Source organism: Perca fluviatilis, chromosome 18 (genome assembly GCF_010015445.1).
Source record: "Perca fluviatilis chromosome 18, GENO_Pfluv_1.0, whole genome shotgun sequence".
NCBI lineage: Eukaryota > Metazoa > Chordata > Actinopteri > Perciformes > Percidae > Perca > Perca fluviatilis.
The window spans coordinates 27,988,181-28,012,859 of record NC_053129.1 but is presented as its reverse complement, the minus strand read 5'-3'; the positions used below and the strand labels follow the sequence as shown (position 1 = coordinate 28,012,859).

The window sequence follows — 24,679 nt, the reverse complement described above, 5'->3', positions numbered from 1 at the left end:
TCTGTCATATTTAAAAAAATAAGAGCCTCAGCTGTGGTTTTTAGAGCAATTCCAGGTTTCCCCAGGGTCACTGAGGGGGGGTCCAGGTCCCCGGTATATAGTGTAATAGATTACATGTGTAATTTTAGTTTAACTGAATGAAGATTTCAAATCAACCAATGCATTTGACACAGTCATTTGCCTCACTTACTCTTAAGTAGAGATGCATTTTGATACCAGCATTCTGTTTTTCCCCAATTTAAACTTTGTTAACCTGACTGTGGAAATCATTGGGATCACTTTTATTTGAAGGTAACATGGAGCCAAGAATTGTGGTGGAACTAAGACCCGAATCTGGCAGCCCACTGCAACTTAATGGATAAAACGGATAGCAAAAAAAAAAGAATAAAACATTCTATAAAGGATAAAAGAAATCAGTATTTTATGTGGATCTGTGGCATCTGGTTGATACTTGATCCACCGAATGGATAACAAGGAGTAGTTCCCATAGTTTTTCCAGTAGTACTGTTATTAAGCATCCTGAACAGGCAAGATCAAGTGTCAAAATTAGAATAGGTAATGAGTATAGAAATCTGTTGGGCAAGCCAAGAGGTAACTGGATTCAATGTGCACACAGGAGACATTTCTGCTGTTAAAGTGCCCATATTATGAAAAAAACACTTTTTCTGGTATTTGGGGTGTTCTTTTGTGTCTCTGGTGCTTCCACACACATACAAACTTTGAAACAAATCCATCCATGCTGTTTTGAGTGAGATAAGGTTTCTGAATGTGTTCTGCCTTCAGTCTCCTGGTGAGCTGTTCAAAATCGGCTCGGACTGTGACGTCACAATCCGAAACGAGGTGGCTAACCGCAACCGTTAGCTCGTAGCGTTAGCATGCTAATGCTAACACTAGCATGGTACCTCGTTCTCAATAGCAAAGCACTGCTACAACACACACAAGTTCACCATAATCTACAAAAGAACTACTTACATGTGCTCCCTCATTTAGAAGTCTCCCAGCTAATCCTGCCTTGTAACTGACCAAAGTTGGAGAAACAGCCTGTCTTTTACTTCTAAGGAGCTAGCTAGCTGACATGATCTACATCTGAACTACTGAGCATGTGCGAGTGCAATCAAAGATAGTACAGAAGAAGGAGAAGAAAAGAGGTCTCACTCTGTAGCTAAAACAGAAACCAGGTGAAAAGAGGATCTACAGCAGTGAGAGAGAGCTGTGCAGTACAACTAAATGATGGTGTTTTTTGAAAATTAAACCATGTAAACCTATTCTGGTACAACCTTAAAATACAATTATGAACCTGAAAATGAGTATAATATGGGCGCTTTAAGGGTCTCCTCTGTGATTGTGATATGTATGTAACTTCACAACTTTCCAAAACCAAGTTGGACCAACACCATCATTTTTAAGTTTGTTATTGCCATTTTTCTCAAGAGCTCAATGGTCTGGTTTCAAATCAATTCAATTTTATTTATAGTATCAAATCATAACAAGAGTTATCTCAAGACACCTTACCACACTCTATAATTTACAAAGACCCAACAATTCCAGTAATTCCCCCAAGAGCAAGCATTTAGTGCGACAGTGGCGAAAAAAAAACTCCCTTATAGGAAGAAACCTCGGTCGGTAAGAAAAACTTCCTTAAGGAAGAAACCTGGGACAGACCCAGGCTCTTGGTAGGTGGTGTCTGACGGTGCCGGTTGGGGCTGTGATAAACAGTGGCGTAATAGTCACAATAAAGATAAAGGAACGGTGACTAGAAATAGTAGTAGTTCATGGCATAGCAGGGCGTTACACACCAGTTAGACTCAAATCCAGCACATATACTGTTACCAGTTTCATAAAGGAAGTGTGAATAATATGACGCAGCAGGTCTACCGAGCGTGTAACCTATTCATATACTCTCACAGATTCATTTCTGCTTATAAATGCTTAGAAACTCCAGTGAGCAAAGGCTAATTCCAGAAGTACACTGCAATTACACAGAATCTAATGACATATTTACCAAAGAAAGTTCAGTTCCACTTGTGTTCTAGGGCTGCTCCATTATGGAAAAAATAGTAATCACGATTATTTTGGTCAATATTGAAATCACGATTATTTGACACGATTACTCATTAACATTTGGATATGATGGATAGTGTCCAGGGTATAAGCTGTTCGTGTCCTTTATCTCACAGAAAGAGTCTTTGGATCAGAATAAAATCTGTTTTACTACTGAGTCGGTTCAGCTTTACAGATATCACACATAACGTTACACCGCTAATGAACAGTTCCACAGACATAACACAGTGTGCATCTCACATCACACGTTCACTCACTATGACCACTACTACTGGCATTACGAAACATTGGGCCAAAATATCAACAATAATGTCGCCGTCAGTGGGCTTATTTGCTAGCTAACCGTAGGAAAAATCCAGCACATAGACGTACCACATAGATTTTTCCTAAGAGTATTTTTCCTTAGAGTAACGTTACGTGAAACAGGTGATTTAACGTCCCTGCTCATTTACATACAGTTCAACAACAAAACTAAATGCTGAGGAAACATTACTATGTTTTTTCATGTTGTTTTTCAGCAGTATGCCTATGCACCCCCACTAAGCTGGAAAAGGTTTTAAACAGTAAGTGAATACAGCGCGTCGGGGTAATACAACGTAGACTACAGCAGAGGGACCGCAGGGTTAGCTAACGTTAGCTGTTCCCAGACAACGGAGTTGGTTTTGCCTTTTTTTGCTCACCAAACGCTGCTGCCATCTTTACTCGCGCTGAGTTTTTAAATTCCAGCGGATGATATGCACAGCACACGACTTGCCTCCCTGACTGGCTTCGGGAGGGGCGGATGTGCGCATGCGCGTGTGTTTCAGAACACAAGACAAAATAAGAGTGTTCTTGCAAAACAAAACATGGCAAAATAATCGTTTTTTCTCGATTATACTATTTTGGTGATCATTGGGAGCCAAAATCGAAATTTAAATCAAAATTCAATTAATTGCACAGCCGTATCACATTCTCATATAGGTCGCCCATTAACTTATTCAGACTGTGACTGCTAACAAGGGTTTTGCAGTCACAGTCTTTCACAATGGGTGAAATTGGGGGGTAAAGTTAAAAAATAAATAAAAACAATCATGTCACCATGCCAATTCCTTGAAGGGAAAACATTGCTCCAAATATGATATATGATATGATATGATGTGATATGTTCCAGGGGTGCTATGTATGGTAACAATCCTGAAATGTAATCTACTCCAAGCTACAAAGAAACACGTTACTACTACCAAAGAAGACAGAAGTTTACGGTGTCAAATAACGCAGGTGTTCTAGCATCCAGCATCCAGCCTGCGGCCCCGTCCACACGTACCAAAACGATCTTTTTTTACCCGTCTTCCCTGGATTCGTTTCAAGAATAGTTGCGTCCAAACGAATCCACTTGTAAATGACTCAATACGCTACTTCATAGTCCAGGCCTATAGGCGGCGCTGTTTCTGCTACAGAAATTCACCAAAAAACGGAGAAGAAGAGCATAGTCACTTCCACTTCCCATCATAACATGACTAGCTAGATTATCATTTTCTCTTAATACATCCGTGGACTATAATAACTTTCACCACTGCTCATTTTATAAAGGCTGCCGCAAGAAAATGTCTTTGTTTACGTTGTATAATGTGCTGTTGGATTGCTTTTTATTTTGCATGATTGTGCAGCGCTAGCAGCGAGCTAACGTTAGCGCGCTAACGTTCGCTAGCTCTAACATCGGCAGTCAAACAAACATCAATGATCCATGAATGATGTCTTTTTAATAATCTATACGTTTTTCTTGCAGTAGCCTTTCTACAATAAGCCGTGGTAAAAGTTACTATAATCCGTTCAGGGAGTTGATAAGCAGACAGATTAGCTAGCTAGTTGATAAATTGTCTACTTCCACTTTATAAACAGATAGCCATAGCAGCTAACGTTAACGTTACTTCGCTGCTGGAGCGGTCAGCTGCTTTAGCGATGTTTAACGTTGGCTACATAACGTTAGCAATATATCTTGTGTAGAATCCAGAGGGAAGGGTCAGGGAGCAGAGACACAGTATTTAGATGAAGTGAGCTGGTTTGACCATGGAGACGGGACATGCTCGCTTAGCTTCACCGCAGTTGTGTGCGTCAGCGGCCGTGGGAGAGGGTGTAAAAGAGGGGTGTGGCGATGACATCATCAATAGGGATTCATATTTACCATCCATACGAAGCCAAACGAAGCCAAACAAGAGCCGTTTTCGGATTTTTTCACCCTGAGACCAGGTTTCGAAAAAGTGCGTTTTCAGGCAGTGCGTTTCCAGGATTCGTCTGGACGGTCGGCCCAAACGATGCAAAACATGTGCGTTTGCACAAAAAAACGTTTCCGTGTGGACGGCCCCTGTATCTACCTTGATTTTTGTACCCCTCCCCCCCACACACACACTGCTCTCGCCTCCAAAGACTGCAAAGAGGAGGGGTTCTCCAGAGAGACTCTGATTAGAAGCAGACAAACAGATTTAGCTGATTGTGGTGGTCACTCACAACAAGCCCTTTATCCTTCACAGAGCACCCCTGCAGCCCGTCCTCTGCTCATCACATACACAACACTCACCCACTGAGACCACAACACGGCGGGGCAGATCCCTGGATAACGGGGTCAGATGGTGGAGAGGTTGAGTAGGAAGCCGGCATCCCTACAAATCATTCTCGAAGCGTCGACTAAGTAACACCGGGCCACCTGAGTTCAAGGGGAGCATGCAAGAGTAGGTCGGTGTGGTTTCAAAAAGGGGAAATTGTCTGCAGGGGAAGCCTGAAGCGTGCCAGACGCATCTATGTCGAAATAAAGCTGAAAGTATCTGAATAAGGTGATAATAATTTGCCTTGGCACATCACTTAAGACTGCAAATGATGTCAGTCTATATGCCCTTTTATTAATACGCACAAGTTAACCAGATGCTATTTTTGTACTGGAATATTAAAAAGGAGCTCAGCAAAGCAAGAACAGACTTTTCAACAAAAACCTTGCTGGTGTGTCGACATAAGATGCTGAGGTGGAACTCAACCGATTACTAAGAGATATCGATATACTATTACTTTATCTATTAATGCTGCTACTATTCTTACTGGTCCATAATTATAATGCAACTAAAAGCTTCCTGAACTGGGCTTAATTGCGTTGTATTCCTATGCAATGACAATAACCAGCATGTCCAATTATTTCCTCAAAAGCAGAACACAGCTGCAGGTTCCACGCATTTCACCAGACAACCTTTAAGATGACCACTGCGAGGCTCGAGTTAATACTGAGACCAGGTAAAAAAAATTAAAACTCACCGATATTTGTCTTAACTGCCACTGCTGTTTAATCAGAACCAACGCCGTTGACTCAATATTTACCCAAACTACAAGCTGAACCGGTTTGTTAAAACCACTCTACTTTTTTCCTTGTTTATTTTGTCTAATCTTAAAATGTTAATGGAAGAGGGATGGCTGCTGACACAGCAGGCAACATTTACTTTAACGTGCCGTATCAAATTTGCTTCACTGACAGGATGATGCGGTTTGCTTAAGGAGAGATTTATCTTAGAATTGATCTAAACTACCGTTTTAAAAACTACATCTATTAAGCTAGCATGCTGATAACGTGCTGATTCCCACAATAAGTCCGTGGACTTCGGTTTTAATAATTCGCCACTTTCTTGGATTTCAGTGGAACGTTTTTAGAACCTCGTTTGTCAAAAATACAGCTCTGCTTTTACAGAATGTGAAAAGACAAATCTTCTTATTCATAATCTTTATGGGTACCTATTTTTTACGTATTAAGGTTATGTTGCGTATGGTTTTTGAGACATTTTAGTTGCAAAAATGTGTCTGACAGCATGGGTCATGCTGAGTAGATTTAAAAACACCACTACCGCTGGGTCTTTCTCTTGTAGTTCAAAAGCATTACACTTTCTCCCCTAACTTTAAAATGTGTTCATTAGTTGCTTCATTAGGTTGGCAGTTGGAAGCCAGACGTTTGCATTAGTTTTTCTGTCATAGAATATTGCACTGCCATGGAGCGCTTCTGCAACACTGTGGGTTTACTTTGAGCAAACAGAGATTAGGATGTTGCTAGTTACAGATGGCCAGTCCTGTTTTCCTCTGCAACCGCACAGTAACCTCACAATGTCAACAGCTGTCAAACCAGAATGGCGACTGGTGTCGATGGTGAGCACTTGAATGGTTACTCTGACACGGTCTTTTAAGGCCCAGACACACCGACCAGACGGCCAACCCTCGGCAGAAAATAGGGGTGGGGGGAAAAAAATCGATACAGCATAGTATCGCGATATTTTTTGTGGCAATACTGTATCGATACACAGATGCCAAGTATCGATCTTTTATGACATATGTGTTGGTCAGTCTGTCTGCTTGACAATCCCATTTTGCAGCAATAAAATTGAAGTGAGATGACCAAATATTGAAATGTATCTTTTTAGATAAAACAGATGTTGACAAAATTGTCCTTTTCGGGACATCATTTGAAATTGGGGAAAATCTGAAGTTGGAAAAAAGGTAAATACATTGCAATATATCGCAAAATATTGCAATATGTTTAAAATCGCAATAATATCGTATCTTGGCATAAGTATCGGGATGATATCGTATCGTGAGGCCTCTGGTGATTCCCACCCCTAGCAGAAAAGGCAGTCAGACTGATCGGTGTCCCCAAGTTGGTCCAAGTCCAAACCGGCATCTGATTGGACGAACATGTCATGTGGGTCTGGTTTCTCCAGAAATTCAAAGACAGACCGTCATGGCGGCTCGTTCAGAATACGATCTCATATTGTACTAAAATAGTTCACCGAAACGTGTTTCTGAAAACATTTTCAGAGAGAAATAGGCCGTGCAGCTGCTGAATCTGTCTTAATTTCAGATCGACAAAGGTCAGTTTAAAAGATTTTCTTCCGATTTTGAGAGACTCTAGTCATTACGCTCCTCGTTTCCGGGTTAGCACTCTACCAATCAGATTGGTCATTTGAGTACGACTGCCGGCAGTGCCCGCTTTCCGATTCAACATGTCAAATCGGCCAAAATGAAGGCCGACGGCTTTATCCAAAGGCCCTGACGTGATAAAGGACTAGGCTTACTTATAGCTGCGTGAAACGTGATCAGTCAGGGTAATCTAATACAGTTGTAAGAGCCATATCAAAAGGAATTAAGAGCCAGAGTAATGCACATGTGGGTGGGATGCCATCTTAACGAACCGCGCAGTGACCTTGGTCCCGTGATTTAAACGTTCAACAACTGATTTTGTTTTTCAAGAAAAATACAACTCGGAACCTTTCTGTGCCATTTATCTTGGCAAATGGTGGCACTTTTGTCAAGAAATCAGTGCTTAAAATGTGCTTATTTTACTGTTTAAAGCAACAACAAAAAAACATGTTCTGACCCTAAATGTAAATAGTGAGTCAGTAATGCTGCTGGAGGTCCTACTAAATCTTTCAAAAAGCGGCTTCAACTTGAGGAAAGATTCGGCCTGTTGATGCCTTTAGCACCAGTGGTACCTTTTCAGACTTAAATTAACTTAATACTTGGCCAGCAAAAAAAAAATAATAACAATAATAAAATAGCCTAGAGCAAGACAATCTGTTTTTCCACTGCACTTTACAAACGCATATATCCGCTTTAACGAAACAAAAACAAAAATAATCTTAAATCTTAAAAACAGTTGCTTTTTTCAACGGGGCCGATGTTACGTTGACTTCTCTTCCATCTCTCTGTTGTCATTTGGAAAGTCACACAGTTCACAGATACATTTCAAAACATACACAGCGGGCTGAGAGGGAGAATATTTGGGATTCAGGGGCTCTGCCGGGTGCTTTAAATTAGGGTTGGGCATCGTTTGGATTTTAACTATTCTGATTCCAATTCCGATTCTTCCTTTCGATTCCGGGTCTTATGTCACAGATAAGAGAAACATTTGTATTTTTATTCAATGGTGATTTACAGTTTCTCCGGGGGGTTTTTCAACGTAAAATAAAGCCACACTTTAGAGCGCCGCTTACTGTGCTCCGTGGCTGCAGCACAACCAGCGCCTGGGAGTACGGTGGCCGCCACGGAAACCAAAACTTGCGTGTGTTAAATTTGGAACCGATGATCAGAGTCAAAACGACTCCAATAAAGAAAAGATCGTATTTTTTTAAACGATTCCAAGTTGGAACAAGTTCTCGATGCCCAATCCTACTTTAAATTCACAATGTGTACTATAAATTAAGCGAATGTATTTTTAAAGTAAACAGTTACAATTTCAGATTAAAGCCAGAAATAATGCCATCTTATTCCACTTTAAACGCTGGTATTTTAGCACAGTAAGGACTCGGAACAATCTTTCGAAGTACTGCATAAGTTTTTTATACGGTTGGCTCTGTGTTTTAAGTCCTCATACCTGGGATACCTCTGTCGATATGACGTCAACCAGTTGGCAGGAGGATGCACACTATCGGAAAACTGTAATTTGTAAACAGTATGGCCCCTCGTTGACATGATGAGTTTAATACCGCATGCACAGCATGACCTTTCAGTGGCTTGTGATGTCATCTTCAGGTCAGAATAATGCCCCATCACAATTTCAAACAGTGTGTCTTTAATACCAAACACACACAGGGATCTTTTTAGGTTTCAGGGCAGTGTTTACTACCACCGCTTACATGCCAGATGAGCGATAAATAAATCAAATATTATGCTGTGATATGAGACAGTGTAGTGAATTCTGGTTAACATAATATTGTGGTAAAGTTCAATCTTGTCTTTTCGAGGTCTTGAAGCTGCATACCCGATAGGATTTTCGGAACTTATTAGACTTTAATAGCTGATTGGTCTTACCAATGATTGCTTTTCTTAATCTTCTCAAATATCTCCTGAAAGCACAAAAGGTCATCCTTGACTATGATTGCATTATTGATACCGTGGTATTCAGTCAAAAACATTATTGTGATATTTCATTTAGTCTCGAGTGACCATAGACCCACAGGCGTGGAGGCTGTTTAGGGAAGTCATATCTCCTTCATATCAGATGTGGGCCACAATGACCTGCAGTAATCTCATTTTCAAATGATTTTCAATAAAAAAGGCAAAAATCAGTCCATCTGAATGTTTATACAGCCACATGACGTGCTCACCAAACCTTACTCACTCACTCAAAAAAGGTCCTTTGCTGAGTCTACCAGTCAACCACCCGAATGAGTAAATGGAAATCAAGCCACCTCACTGAGCAGATCTACGGCAACTGCTCCTCACAAGCCCCATGGTAAAACTCCTCCTTACAAAAATAAACACTAAAAGATATCGGTCTCATCTCAATGTAGAGTTGGTGACGATTTTTAGTGCGGATATTTTTCATATCAGAGAGCTGCAGATCATAACACCACAGAGCAACTGAACACCATCAGCAGCCACCTGAAACCACCTCTGAGACATCACCACTGGGCTTTTTAACTAGGTTACACACACACACACACACACACCAAAAACCAACACACACACACACACACACACACACACAGCAGTGACACAACACAATAATACCAGACATGCTACCTGTTGGTGCTTTTCACCCTGCTGCAGACTACAAGGCTACCGTTTTGCTTTCACCATATGGAATGATACGACATCAGGGGGCACATAGGCTATTGTATGAAAGTCATACTGTGTCCCTGTAAATAAATATAATATGAGGCCGAATCATGACTCCAATTAGTCATGACACTTATTAACACTACTATTATTCTTATTATTATTATTAATGATTATCTTAAAATATCCAATATTCAGGTTACGACTATGAATGTAGGTCATGTATTAAGATCTGTGACAGGCTAAAAAGGTGTGTTCAATCTTCCGCATCCATATGAATGCCACTGTGATGACCGATCCGGGCTGGTTTTGCATCAGCCCCGTATCTACCGTCCTGACATGGGGGGGAAACTTGAAAGACAGGTATATCAGCCCAGAGGGGGGCGGTGGATCCTGCATGCTTTCCTCGGTTTTCCCCGGGAACAGGCTGCGGGGGCTTCGTGGAGGGAGAAAAAAACGTCACGCCGAATGCCGTTGAAAAGGCTGTTAAATCAACGTGTCAAATTCACCGGCAGGTGTACGTAGATAACACAGCATGGCATAAGCTCTTCAACGAAACACAATCAAATGTTTGCGCATTTCGGCTACAAGTGATCCACTATGGACAGATTTGATTCAATAAAAAACACAAGTTGTATATTTGGTGTAGCATGCACTACACTTATTGCCACAGCTCTCGGCGGAGAGCACTTTCGAGATACCAAGCAAACATTATGTAAAAGTTGCAATGTAATACACTTTAGTGGTCCTTGGTGTATTATATGTGCGCCGAATTGTAGAGGGAATCTGATAGATACGTGTCAGCTGTTTAGTCATGTTCTACAATGAATAGCAACTGCCAAATTCGGAGAAACATTTAAAATGTCTGATTATTTGGCAGAGTTTGGCGTGACGTGTTTTTTTTTCCCCATAGAGCGAACAGTGCGTGAGCTCAACAGATCCTTACCTCTTTGATTTTAGCCCGTCTATCCTTGGTTTCGGGGTCCAGAGGTTCGCGTCCAGTCGCCCCGGGCGGGCGGTGATACTCAACGATAGGTAAATTATTGTCATCCTTCCCACCTTGACCCATACTCTCCATTGGAACTTTCTCCTTCTCCTTTTTAATGTCTTGTTTTATCTCGTCGGGCCGTTTTTGTAGGATATCCTTTGCCTCTAACAGAGCTTTTTCGTGGTCTTTCCTGATTTTGGCCAGGACCCTCTCCTCGTTTACTGCCGAACCTGGGTCGCTGCTGTCCGGACCGGTGCGGGTGTTGGTCTCCACCGCGGAGGAATGAAAGAAAACTCCGCTAAGCAGCTTGGACGAGTCCGGCAGGAAGAAAATGGCCCCGAAACAGAGGGTTATAAAAGCGCTAAACACTAATAACAAAATAAATTTCTCTGTCAACCTGAATGAGGTCGGGCTGGCAGACTTCCTATTCGGGGTCGCGGTAAAAGGCAGAAGAGTTGCAACTGGCATTTTCCCGTCTTCCTTCAACAACTCGAACAAAAATATGAATTTAAACGGTCGAATGAACTCACTCGGACTCACTTTCGGGTTATTCCGATCAGAAATCCATTTTCAGATGTTATAAACCGTGTCAAATGTACAGTAACTGTGGTAAAATCTCCAGTAAAAAGTTGAAGACTAGACGGCTGCCCATACCGGAGACTCTGTGCAGTCAGACGAGTCCAGTGGCTCACACAGGAAGCAACGGTAGATAGGCGTGACTGACAGCCGCGATGAGCTAATCACTTTCTGCCCTGTGAGTGGTGGGAACACGGGGGGCGTGTCCTCCCAACGGCTTAGTATAAAAGCTGTTGACAGCCGCGGTTACAGCTTTATGTGTTCTACTAACCGTACAACAACAACAGAAAGCACCACAACGTGACTGAGTTTGGACAAAGTTACAGTTTGTAAAGGGACATTAAGGACACACTGGGTAAATTCTAGATGGTTCTTTATTGTCAAAAAAGCATGAATAGACCCACACCAACAATGAATTGACCTTACTAACTAGCCTGTTTTTTTGCCTTTTCCTCTGTGCCATGGAGCTACCATCCTTGTCCAAAAACTGAACTAACCAAATTAAAGTATACATCCACGCTAATGCTGATTATAAGCAGGCATAATATTTACCATGTTAACTAGCTTATCTCAGTTTCTAATATTGGCATGCCAACACTTGCTAATTAGCGCTAAAAGCCAGTTTTTGAAAGCAGGTAGGCTACATTTACTTCATAGTAAGGGACAAATAAAGTAGAGTATTTTAATTTTATGCTACTTTTATGCTACTACTCCACTACATTTTGAAAAATGTTTTTACTTTACTACATTCATGTAAGATCTGTAGTTACCCTACTAGTTACTTTTCAGATAAAGATTTTACAAGAGGCCGGGTTAGCTCAGTTGATAGAGCAGGCGCACATATATAGAGAGGTTAATTCCTCCACGCAGAAGTTCTAGGGTTCGAGTCCAACCTGTGTCAATTTCCTGCATGTCTTTCCCCTTTCATATCTAGCTGTCCTATCCATTAAAGGTTGAAATGCCCAAAAATGTATCTTTAAAAAAAAATTAAGATTTTACAAACAAAACATGATCAGTTTATGGCCTACAATAAGATTTATTGTTACACATTTAAGGAGAACTCCAGCCCAAAATGAACCTAGGGGTTAATAACACATTTGTACTGAGTCGACCGTTCTCTGGGATATGTTTTCATGCTAATCGAATGTGACCAGTTTTAGCGCAAACCGCTAATTAGCTTATAATGCTAGTCGTCGGGGGCTGGTAAAGTGAAAAGAAATCGCTATTTCTATACCACTAACAAGGCTCAAAATAGCACCACACTTCCACAGTAGCATAATGAGGGCCCCTACATGTAAACCGAAGCATTGAGAACTTTGTAAGTGTACAGAGAGTTTATTACTGTCTTTATAAACTATCATTTTAATAAACTGTCTGTACACTTACAAAGTTCTCAATGCTTCGGTTTACATGTAGGGAAAACATATCCCAGAGAACGGTCGACTTTAACCCCTTTGTTATTAACCCCTAGGTTCATTTTGCGCCGGATTTCTCCTTTAACTACTGTAGCAAAGAAACTCCAGCACACAGTCTAACGTGCAAAAAATATATAAAGTCTAATGGAAGGCAACGTTTCGGTGCTAGACCATCTTCAGATGGGACCTTTGACCTGCTTGCCCCCCTCCGATGCACCTGTCTGACGTTGTACATGTGCGAAATATTATTTTAAATTATATGAAGTAGTTAAAATTAGCTCAACCTTTACCAACTACACCATTTGAGGCCCACTTATATATTAATACATACAAATACTGATCCAATAACATAATTGACAGTATTATGACTTTTACTTTTAAAACTTTACGTTTAAGTACATTTTGAGTTAAAGTTAGAAAGCCATTGACAGGCAGGGAAGATTGAGAGACAGACTAATAACACGTTGTTGGTATGAATCTTTTCATGGGATTTGTTGAGAGTAAGACAAATGTTTAATATCTCCAATGTTATCTGATAAGTCTGAAAACGCAGCAGTGAAGACCATCGTTTAACTATTCCACCTTTACTATTTATCATTTCCAAAAATGTATCAATGCTATTAGTCATTAGTCATATAACTTTCATTTCTCTTACTAACCTTGACTTTAAAATAGGCTACATTTTAATGTATGCATCCTATTGTACATACAAGGCATTAGAATAGTTACCAACACGTCCAAGTTGCTCTGTAAGTTCACTTTTGACATTAAAAGTATTCTCAGCATGTTTAATTAGAAGGTTTTTGGTCAACACAATAAACCATCCTTATTTATTATAATCTCTGCGAAGGAGGTCATGTTTTTTTTCATGAAACATTGTGGAAGGATGTAGCATGGGCCAAGGAAGAACCCATTATATTTTAGAGTGGATCTGAATCAGGGGGCGGATACACAATTATTTTCTTACTTTTGTTAACATTGCAAGATAGGGCATGCCCTTGCCCTTCTATTGTCTAATTGTGTTAGCATGTAGAACAAGATCGTGGAGCAGGACATTTTTTGGGGTCTTTAGTGTTAACCCCCCAGCCATGACATTCCTCATCGGCTTACCTTCTGACTATATCATGTGTTTGGTCACTTGTGAAAGAAGGAGGGGGGCGTGGTTTCAATCCAACTACCGATTGCCATGCTGTTGATGTTGAAAGAAGAGGCCACTAAACCCTAAAGCTACAGCAGAGTTATATTATCTATCACTAAGATTTTATAACTCACGCACACTGGGTAAATTCCAATACCATTCTTATTCAAAATCATAAAGAAAAACATTGGACTTTCTTATGCAGAGGTATGGCGAGCGACCCTCCCCACAATACACCGTTGACCACCATTGAAAAACCTCATCTACTTTGTGCAGGGTGTTTTATTAATATTCATAGACTTAACAAATGGACGAAAAAAAAACTACCCTTAATGCATTAGCACATGCACACATGCGTGAATGCACACATGCACTTACTGAGGAGATCCTTGATCCTCTGTTAGTCTGTGTGCGAATGTAGGAGATGAATGGCAATCATTTCACTTGTCTCTCTTGGTGGCTAATAATGGTTTGAGGAACCAGTCAGTTATACGCATGAAACATGTAATTTATACCTAAATAGAGATTGTGATTAGTTCACAGCTAGTACTGGAGTTTTATCAGAGAGAGAAGAAGAAAAAAAAACTATCTTGGACTTGTTCAATGTTATTACAGATACTGATTAGGGCTTGCTACTGTTTTCCAACTGAATAAATCATCTTCTCCGTGTGATTTGAATGTGTAAACTTATTTAGTTGGCTGTTGAACATTTACATTGATATACCATACATCCTGTGTATAACAAATAGCTGCCACGCCTGTACAAATCACTGAAGTGAGAGAAAGAAAAAACAATTTGCATTAGAAAGCTTTGTCAGTTATATAATGCACTTCACCTTTACTTCACCTGCTGGATGAGAACCGTTGAGATGAAAAGTGTAATCTGGGGGATGACAGATGCGTGCTGCCATATTGAAATTGTAATTCTGGGATGATAACCCGTCTAAATGATGACACGCGTCCGTATGATTACTTTCTCACTCTGCAATTCAAGCAGAAAATTAAATCTTGGATGAAATGTATGGCATCTCAATATTAAACTCTGAGTCTCTTGTGGCAATGGTTTTGACAACTGGCGTTCTTTCCTGCGCCATTTCATCAAAGTTGGCTTTTTCAGTGGGATTTGTTGTCAACCTGAGTAGCTGTTGATGATGTATGTATCAAAAGAAACATCATTTCCCAAGTGGTGTCGTGGTATTCTAGGTGTGGAGGAATACATAATCCTTTTTTTTTGTGAAGCTGGTAAAACTTGTCGAGAGGTAGTGGATAGTAAACCCACTTTTAGTGCTCGCTCATAGGAAAAATCCCTTTTGTATACTCCTACACTATTACGCTCCCGTGGAGTTATTTTAGAAATGAAGAGCTTTTTGGTGTGCTCATCCTTTAACGTACTGAGAAAAAAGCTGTCCACATCAGACTTTATGCAGCAATTAAAAGTGCAAGATTGGACAATTTTTGTCACCATAAACTATTATGACAGTGTGCCAACCCCGAAGCCAAATACTCCACTAAATTTACTGATGTCGGCAGTCCCAGGTAATAAAAATCAGTCTAAAAAGTATCAGTCATATTCATAGGCTGTGATGCAACTCTACTGAAAGTGAGAACATACAGTATATATGCATAATTTATGGTTGATTTTAAATTCATAAGCTACTTTGGATGGTGGAGATAAACACATCGAAGCCTTCAAAGCTGTAGCAACAAGATATCATGAAGTTGCAATGAATTCTGGTCAACTGTTGGTGTAAGGATCAGTCTGTCTGCCCTGTCTATCCCCCCTGCATGATTGATGAATTGTTGGAGCAGGATGGCAGCCGCAGAAAGAAGAAAAATCCTGGCTCCTTATTTGATTGGGAGGGACTTTACTCTAAAACCTGATGGTTATATTTTAGCTCAAAGAAAGAAATATCTGCTTTCAAACTACAAAATAGCACTGCTGAAATTTCAATATCTGGATGTGATGTTATCTATTTGGAAGGCAACACAGTAGATTGAAAATTAGTTAAGTAAAAAATACTTAAATAAATAAGTATTATACCAATCAACAAAATAAAGCCCAGAATAGAAGAATCAGTATATCCCCAATTGCTAATTTTGTTTTGCATTGTTGGTGTGTTTGAGGTAAAAAGTAAGTTTTTTTGTATAACACCTTGTAGTTCCACTTCCAGGATTGCTCCGGTGCCGCCAGAAATTCCACCAGATGTCACTGTTTTCGGCCGATGTCCGGTACCTTCGTCTTCCTTTGTGTTGGCGTTCTAAACTTTCATGAGGACTACAGTTAACTGCTCCTCAGATCTCTGCAGGGTAAATCCAGACAGCTAGCTAGACTATCTGTCCAATCTGAGTTTTCTCTCGCACGACTAAAACAACTTTTGAACGTACACATGTTCCACCAAAACAAGTTCCTTCCCGAGGCTATATGATAAGGCACCGGGGTTCCGTCTGGTGCTTAGCACCGCCCATTCTGATTGGTTTAAAGAAATGCCAATAAACCAGAGCACGTTTTTCTCAAACTTCTACTTGTAACTGCTTTACATAATTGTATTTTCTTTTGCATCCCTATTATTCTAATTTATTTATCGAATCATTTTTCAATTGTGAATGTTTTATTTTGCTTTTCTATATTTCTTATGATTGTACTTTCTGTGTTGTTGTTCTGTATTTGTCTTTTTAATCTGACTTGATGACAAAATGAGGGTCGCCCCAAAATGATCTCTCGAGGATAAATAAAGATTGAATGGGTAGATTGGAGAGTTATCTCCAGATCTAAGGCCAAGGGGGTAACTTTGGATTCAACATTGGTGGGGGGGGGTTGAGATCTCCACTTTTGAGGAAAATTGACATTTTTACCATATGAAACACTTAATTTCCTGTATTCTCATGAATTTTTCTGCAACAATTTGTTCCTTTTCTCATCAATTTTTGGTGCAAATGTCTTTAATTATGTAACGGAATTTTATTTTTAGATATTTGGGCGGGTCTGTACTGGCCAGTTTTGATTGTCGGGGGGGTTGTTTGGTACATTTGCTGGAGGGTGAAAGCTGCTGTTGAATCTGGTCTGAGTCCAGAGAAGTGGTCTCAGATCCAGCTTAAAGCTGTGGTCCGACTTTTGCCACCACGGTCCCTCCTGGCATCCACACTTATTTTCCTAATGACTCCACACACCTCATGTCATTACGTAAGTATGAGTCATGGAAGTGGGTGAGGTGATGCTGTCAAGTTTTTCAATGTGAAATTTAAATTTTTTTTTAAAAAGAAAAAAAAAAAAAAAAAAAAAAAAAAAAAAAAAAAAACCCAAATATAGAGAACTAAATCTTTTTGATTTCCTAGATTCTGCTGAAAACAAGCCGGCAAAGATGGCCCGATCCCAAACAGTGGGCCATAAATGAAAATACTATGCTTATTTTGGTTGTTGACTTAACTAGGGCTTCATTTGCTCTAATATTTTTCTTTATTCAAGTCTGGAACTGTAGTCTAAATCATAGCAAGCAGTGTCAAACCAATTGGAGTAAAGAGTTTAAGATCTTTTGACGGGTAAAAGCATAAATGAATGGGTCTTTTTTTTCAGTTTGTATTGATAATTCTGGCTGAAGGTCACAGTTCAATCTCACTTTTTCCTCCACAATATCATCATCAGGCTTCAGTATTATTATCCATGTGTATTAATGATAATTAGACAGGCAACTTCAAATGAGTTTGAGGTTTTTATTAAACTGATATTACTAATATTGTCAGCTCAGTCCGCCCTGGGAATCCACTTTCAGCCAATTTGCTGATGTAAAATAGGCCATGCAGTCATCATCCAGCTGTTTGATGCTTCTCTCTCTCTCTCTCTCTCTGTCCAAATATAACCTACCCCCAATCTGATTTAACCACCGTGGTCTCATCCCCGGGGCAAAATGGACTCATTTGTGTGGAGAGAGAAAAATAAAGAAACAGTAGAGGGGAGAGAAGTGGGAGAATAGAACGTCCAGTGGAGAAGAAAGAGAAGGGGTTTAGATAGTGGAGGGGTATAAAGGATGTTAGTGAATAGAGAGTGTGATGAAGAGAGGAGGGGAAGAAAAAAAGACAAGATGTGCTCAGTGAACGAGGTCACTAATTGGGTTGAGACTTGGAGCTCCCCTGCAATCCATTCCCCTCATTCCTGACAGAAATCAAATTATTTTGAAGCTCTTTAATAAGAGCAAGAAAAATGTGTTGATTTCTAGCTGCAAGAGGATGAAAGGAAGGGGGACCATTACTGGAACAAAATAACAAGTGGCCAGTATTTAATGACATTTCTGAGAACAGGTTGGTATATTCTATACTGTATCTCTTTTATTCAAGAAAAGTAACAATTAGAAAAGAGATACGATGACACAGCATCTCTTGGGATTGCTCTGGCCTTGCTAACTATAAGTGCTGTTCACTCCGTTCTCCCTGATCCTTTTCACATAGTTCACCCATTAGGACTTCCTGTGTAGAGAAAAAGACAAACATATAGAAACAATGTCTGTTTTCCTATAAAGGAAGGAAGTAAATCTAAGAAAACACAGTACAACTGGCTTTGATCTGTCCATTTACACATAAAGTATACACTCAATCATAAGAAAGGAACATCAAATATGTACAGTAATGCTCATTCAATTAGTTATACTAGGTATATGTAATGTAAATAGAGGTCAGAATATATTCAGCATGGGATACCTTGCATTGTTTTGTTTCTAACGTTTTAAATCAATATAATAAAGACGTTTGATGTTGTGGTGCAGACATCAGCCATTTTTTCAAAATCCTATGGTGTTGAATTATTGATGCATCTCTGATATGATGGAAGTTCCGACCATTAAGGACTTCAAATTGGCTTTAGATTAATCTTCGTTATTATAAAGAACACTGTTACGACCTTTAGTATATGTGTAGGGGAGTAAAATAAAAAATGTTTACCCAAACCTTTGGAGAGAAAGAAAAATGACCCAAACATCCACAAGCAAACTGCTGAGACACTTCAAGTGTATTGTATTAACAATGAAGGATCTATTTACAGCAGACAAATGAGAAACAGTGGTAATCCAACTATAAGTGGAACTAACAAAAAACCTGGGCACTGCCAAGGTGCTCTTGAGCAAGGCACCGGACACCAGTTGGAGGAGGAAGGGGACCTTTCCCATTAATCCTGATTGAGCCGTGGAAATCTTCTCTCAAATCGCAGACAGAACACATATCATCTGCAGTTTTTGTGGGATCCTGTTATGCTTCCAGCAGATATCCGTGTCTGATTTTCTATTTTGTATCTGATTGACATTTCCATCCGATAGCAGATGTGTTGCTAATACATAGTCCTGACATGTGGGCTCAGGGGTTTAGCGAAGATTAATATTGGCTTATGAAATCTTTCCGCAAACACGGGTCACAACAGCCTTCAGCCATGATATTTGGCCAACAACTTCCTTTCGAAAGCACTAAAATACATTTTTAAATGAAATATTATGACATTTCTCAAACAGAGGACCTTCATGTCCCAAACAGTAGGTGGTAAAAGTCATTCAGGTTGCTGGAAATGATTATTTTGAACAGGTGTCTCTCTAGGTAAGAGGTGTGAAAACTGCTGCTCTCCAAAGCTGTTTTGGTGTGAACAGCAGGTTGGAAGTGAGAGGTCCTTGACAATCAAACAAGAAACAGTGAGTCCTGCCTGGGATTTAGGGATTCCTCTTCTTTATTTTCCTGTCATTTGTAAAATGTACTCTATCCCGAATCTTGTCCTGAGGCTAGTTCTGAATTATTTAACATTTGAAGGCCATGACCAGTGAACAAGCACATCTGCTACAGTGGAACACATTCACTGTGAAAACCTAAGATGTGAATTTATTTTCGCATAACAGGGATGATAATCTATTCATGCGGTGGTGTGAATCAAACATGCATTTCATTTAAGCCTAGGCTCCTGGAATGTTGTGAAAATAATATGATCAAATCGTGATTCAAACCAACTGAAAACAGCACTCAGCTGAAACAGACAAAACAGACATTTTAAATAGACTGCAGTGCTCAGTTTAGTTTCATTTCAGCAGGAAAAATAAAACTTGACTAGTGGAACAGAGGGACTGAGTGGACTGGTGATAGTGGAACAGAGGGACTGAGTGGACTGGTTATAGTGGGACAGAGAGACTGAGTGGACTGGTGATAGTGGAACAGAGGGACTGAGTGGACTGGTTATAGTGGGACCGAGAGACTGAGTGGACTGGTTATAGTGGGACAGAGAGACTGAGTGGACTGGTTATAGTGGAACAGAGAGACTGAGTGGACTGGTGATAGTGGGACAGAGAGACTGAGTGGACTGGTGATAGTGGGACAGAGAGACTGAGTGGACTGTTGATAGTGGGACAGAGAGACTGAGTGGACTGTTTATAGTGGGACAGAGAGACTGAGTGGACTGGTTATAGTGGAACAGAGGGACTGAGTGGACTGGTTATAGTGGGACAGAGAGACTGAGTGGACTGGTTATAGTGGGACAGAGAGACTGAGTGGACTGGTTATAGTGGGACAGAGAGACTGAGTGGACTGGTTATAGTGGGACAGAGAGACTGAGTGGACTGGTTATAGTGGACAGAGGGACTGAGTGGACTGGTTATAGTGGAACAGAGGGACTGAGTGGACTGGTTATAGTGGAACAGAGAGACTGAGTGGACTGGTTATAGTGGGACAGAGAGACTGAGTGGACTGGTTAAAGTGGGACAGAGAGACTGAGTGGACTGGTTTATAGTGGAACAGAGGGACTGAGTGGACTGGTTATAGTGGGACAGAGAGACTGAGTGGACTGGTGATAGTGGGACAGAGAGACTGAGTGGACTGGTTATAGTGGAACAGAGGAACTGAGTGGACTGGTTATAGTGGGACAGAGAGACTGAGTGGACTGGTTATAGTGGGACAGAGAGACTGAGTGGACTGGTTATAGTGGAACAGAGGGACGAGTGGACTGGTTATAGTGGGACAGAGAGACCGAGTGGACTGGTTATAGTGGGACAGAGAGACCGAGTGGACTGGTTATAGTGGGACTGAGAGACCGAGTGGACTGGTTATAGTGGGACAGAGAGACTGAGTGGACTGGTTATAGTGGGACAGAGAGACTGAGTGGACTGGTTATAGTGGGACAGAGAGACTGAGTGGACTGGTTATAGTGGGACAGAGAGACTGAGTGGACTGGTTATAGTGGAACAGAGAGACTGAGTAGACTGGTTATAGTGGGACAGAAAGACTGAGTGGACTGGTGATAGTGGAACAGAGAGACTGAGTGGACTGGTTATAGTGGGACAGAGAGACTGAGTGGACTGGTTATAGTGGGACAGAGAGACTGAGTGGACACTGGTCAGGTGATCTGTTCCCTTCAGGTGTGACGGGGCGTGGTCTGGGGGGAACAAGGGAAGGCGATTTGTATAAACTGTGAAAAAGAGGACAAAAGTGTTCATCCTTTGGACCAATCAGAAAGCAAGATTGGAGACTGTAGGCGGATCGGTGCGATCAAAAAAATGCCAGATTGCTTAATTAGGCACAACATTACAGTGAGTTTGCTAACAGCCGACTGAGCAGTGTCTAAGACTTCACGTGTGATGTTCCGACAACTAAATCCTGAGTAGATGAAGCCATCAGTTTAGATTAGTGGTTCCCGAATCTTTTTGGAGTGTGACTCCTTAAAACGAAGTCTACCTGGGACTCATCATCACTGGCTGCATAATTCAGAGGGCTATGACCGGGTCAAGTAAAGAGAGTTTTCTTCAGGTTCGGCTCCAACCTGCGGCCCTTTGCTGCATGTCATTCCCCCCTCTCTCTCCCCTTTCATTTCTTCAGCTGTCCTGTCAATAAAGGCCTAAAATGCCCCAAAAATAATCTTTAAAAAACAAACAAAATGCATACGAAAACAAGAGTTAAGGTGCTTTCAGTCAATCGGCCCTTGGATGCTGCTCTTAATGTTTAGATGCTGTTAAATAAAGATGTTTCACATTGATTGAATCTGATCTTCAAACTCTTTCTCTAACCTCTGACCTCAATTAAAGGACCAGTGGGTAGAGTTTAGGGAGCTATATTGGCGTTAAGTTTTCAAAAGTGTATAATCACCTGAAACTAAGAATCGTCTTCGTTAGCTTAAATGTGTTTCATGCTTGTTACGGTCAGGGCGGTCAGGGTAGTCAGGGTGGTCAGGGTAGTCAGGGTGGTCAGGGTGGTCAGGGTGGTCAGGGTGGTCAGGGCGGTCAGGGCGGTCAGGGTGGTCAGGGTGGTCAGGGTGGTCAGGGTAGTCAGGGTGGTCAGGGTGGTCAGGGTAGTCAGGGTGGTCAGGGTGGTCAGGGTAGTCAGGGTGGTCAGGGTAGTCAGGGTGGTCAGGGTGGTCAGGGTAGTCAGGGTGGTCAGGGTGGTCAGGGTAGTCAGGGTAGTCAGGGTGGTCAGGGTAGTCAGGTGGGGTCAGGGTGGTCAGGGTAGTCAGGGTGGTCAGGGTAGTCAGGGTAGTCAGGGTGGTCAGGGTAGTCAGGGTGGTCAGGGTGGTCAGGTGGTCAGAGTTAGTCAGGGTAGTCAGGGTGGTCAGGGGTAGTCAGGGTGGTCAGGGTGGTCAGGGTAGTCAGGGTGGTCCAGGGTGGTCAGGGTGGTCAGGGTAGTCAGGGTGGTCAGGGTGGTCCAGGGTAGTCAGGGTGGTCAGGGTGGTCAGGGTGGTCAAGGTGGTCGGGGTAGTCAGGGTGGTCAGGGTGGTCAGGGTAGTCAGGGTGGTCAGGGTAGTCAGGGTGGTCAGGGTAGTCAGGTTAGTCAGGGTAGTCAGGGTGGTCAGGGTAGTCAGGGTGGTCAGGGTAGTCAGGGTGGTCAGGGTGGTCAGGGTAGTCAGGGTGGTCAGGGTGGTCAGGGTGGTCAGGGTAGTCAGGGTGGTCAGGGTAGTCAGGGTGGTCAGGGTGGTCAGGGTGGTCAGGGCGATAAGGGCTGTCGGGCAGTGCTTAATTTGTAAAGTGGGAGGTCCAGGAGCAAACGCTGTGTGTACATCAGGGCAATGTTAATTTTTATTTCAGAACATGCACTGCATCGATGCGAAATGTAAAAAAAAAAAAAATACACAATTATACGGCAATTATCCATCGGACTATTAAATTAACCAAAAACCCACCGTGGTCTCCACATTCTTGATCGGCAGGAACGGTTTTTGCTTGTTTGGGATCCGACCGGCCAGCGTATTCGAACAAGTTAAGCAAACTTTGTTGTCTTTTTGACATTTTTCCCCTGAGTGAAATTAGGCTATAACAGCAATCTCAACCAGCACAAGTGCAGAGCCGCGCTGTTGAAGTGCCTCCTCTCCCTCCCTCCCTCCCTCTCCCCCCTCCGTCTTACCCTGAAAAGTCACCTCAAAACGCACCGAAAATGCAAACACAAGATTTTTGTGGAACTTCAATGGGGAATAAAGACTAACAAAACAGATAACAACATTGAACACTACACAAAAGTAGTTTCTTTTTTCATTTAGGCGATACATGTTTCCTGGTGACACAGGAGGTGCCGGATCCAATAAAAAAGCTTCTGGATCCAACGTCGGAGGAGCCGGAACATGTTCCGGCTCAAATTAAGCCCTGCTGTCGGGGTGGTCGGGCCGGTCGGGGCCGGTCAGGGCGGGGTAGTCGGGGCGGTCGGGGCTCTTGGGGCGGTCAGGTCGGGGCAATCGGGGCGGTCGGGGCTCTTGGGGTGGTCGGGGCGGTCAGGGCGTTCGTGGTGGTGTGGTCGGGGCGGTGCGGATGGCGTGCATAGTTGCCGCAAACCGTCTGGTCGTTCATACTGACTGTGGTCAAAGCGATCAGAGCAGCGGTCATAGCGGCTCCAAGAAAGGACTTCTTCTATTCTGTAGCCTGTATCTGTGAGACCCAGTCCACATATCAACAAATCTTGGAGGGGCACGCACAGACCCTCCGCACACCCAAGGGGGGAAGCTTCGCTTCAGAACTCGAACCTCCTATGGCGCCATTTTGACGCTACAAAGAGATCACCTCCCGTTAGCAATTCACTGACTAGCATACATTTTGGCGCCACTTTGACAGCGAATAACTTTACATCTGAAGCATTTAAAGACTCTATTTGTCCATTGTTTATTTCTAAAGAAACACGACAATGTATAAAAGGCTCCATTACCTTGCACCTCACGTTATGGCTCCGTAGCAGACGCTTTTGTAAAAATAGGTCATAACCAAGTGACTTACTGTCCCATAGTAGAGGAATTACCGTATAGTACAGGAGAAGCTCGCAGGCAGTTTCGACTTACGTTAGCTGTTTAGGTTTAATTACTAATGTTAACTAGCATGTTAGTTAGCAATAATTAGCCTGTGCCTATGTTATCTCCTTACATATACCTACGCTCTCCGTCTCTGTAAGATTGGGAATGATTGAGATTTCTCTTGGCACAGCTACCAGAAGACTTACAACTTTCAGACAGATTGTTCACATCACATCTACGTCATCTCTCTCAGTTGGAGGCTGCGCAGTAAAGCAAGAGATCACCGGAAAAGTGCTTCTAATAGCCTTCACTGGTCTCCGTCCAGAGCAACGGGGTCTATTGGTCCATTATATATATGTCAATGCGCACACCCTCCACAGTCACCGGCAGGCCGCAGTTGCGTTCTATTGCCGCCCCCCGCCCCGCCCCGACCACGCTGATCGCAAGAAGTATGAAACACGCTTTAGAATGAAGCCTTCATTTCTACAAAGAGAGGGGTGTTGTGGAAGTTTCTTTTGCAGAAGGAGTAGAGTTTTCAAAGTTTAGTAAAGTGAAACAAATAAGACAGTCGAAGACTAAAACCAAGTTAGGTTTTTGTATTTTATTAAAGATATATTTGCAAATATAGAAGGAACACAATTTCACAAAAAGCACGTCAGCTCAGGGTGGAAAAGGTTCTTCAAATGAAAAAGAAGAAACACTGAGCTTAAATGCGCAATGGGTAAAAG

General features: G+C 41.9%; 1 protein-coding gene across 1 annotated transcript in view; it reads right to left on the bottom strand.

Annotated features, from left to right (window-relative positions):
• The window catches only part of man1a1 (mannosidase, alpha, class 1A, member 1), a 161,224-nt gene extending 149,761 nt beyond the window's left edge, over positions 1-11,463 (bottom strand). Inside the window, exon 1 of the mRNA XM_039781595.1 lies at positions 10,568-11,463. Coding sequence (XP_039637529.1) covers positions 10,568-11,077 — 510 coding nt within the window. The 5' untranslated portion in view covers positions 11,078-11,463. The remainder of the gene's footprint in view (positions 1-10,567) is intronic.
• Between the last annotated feature and the right edge of the window lie 13,216 nt (positions 11,464-24,679).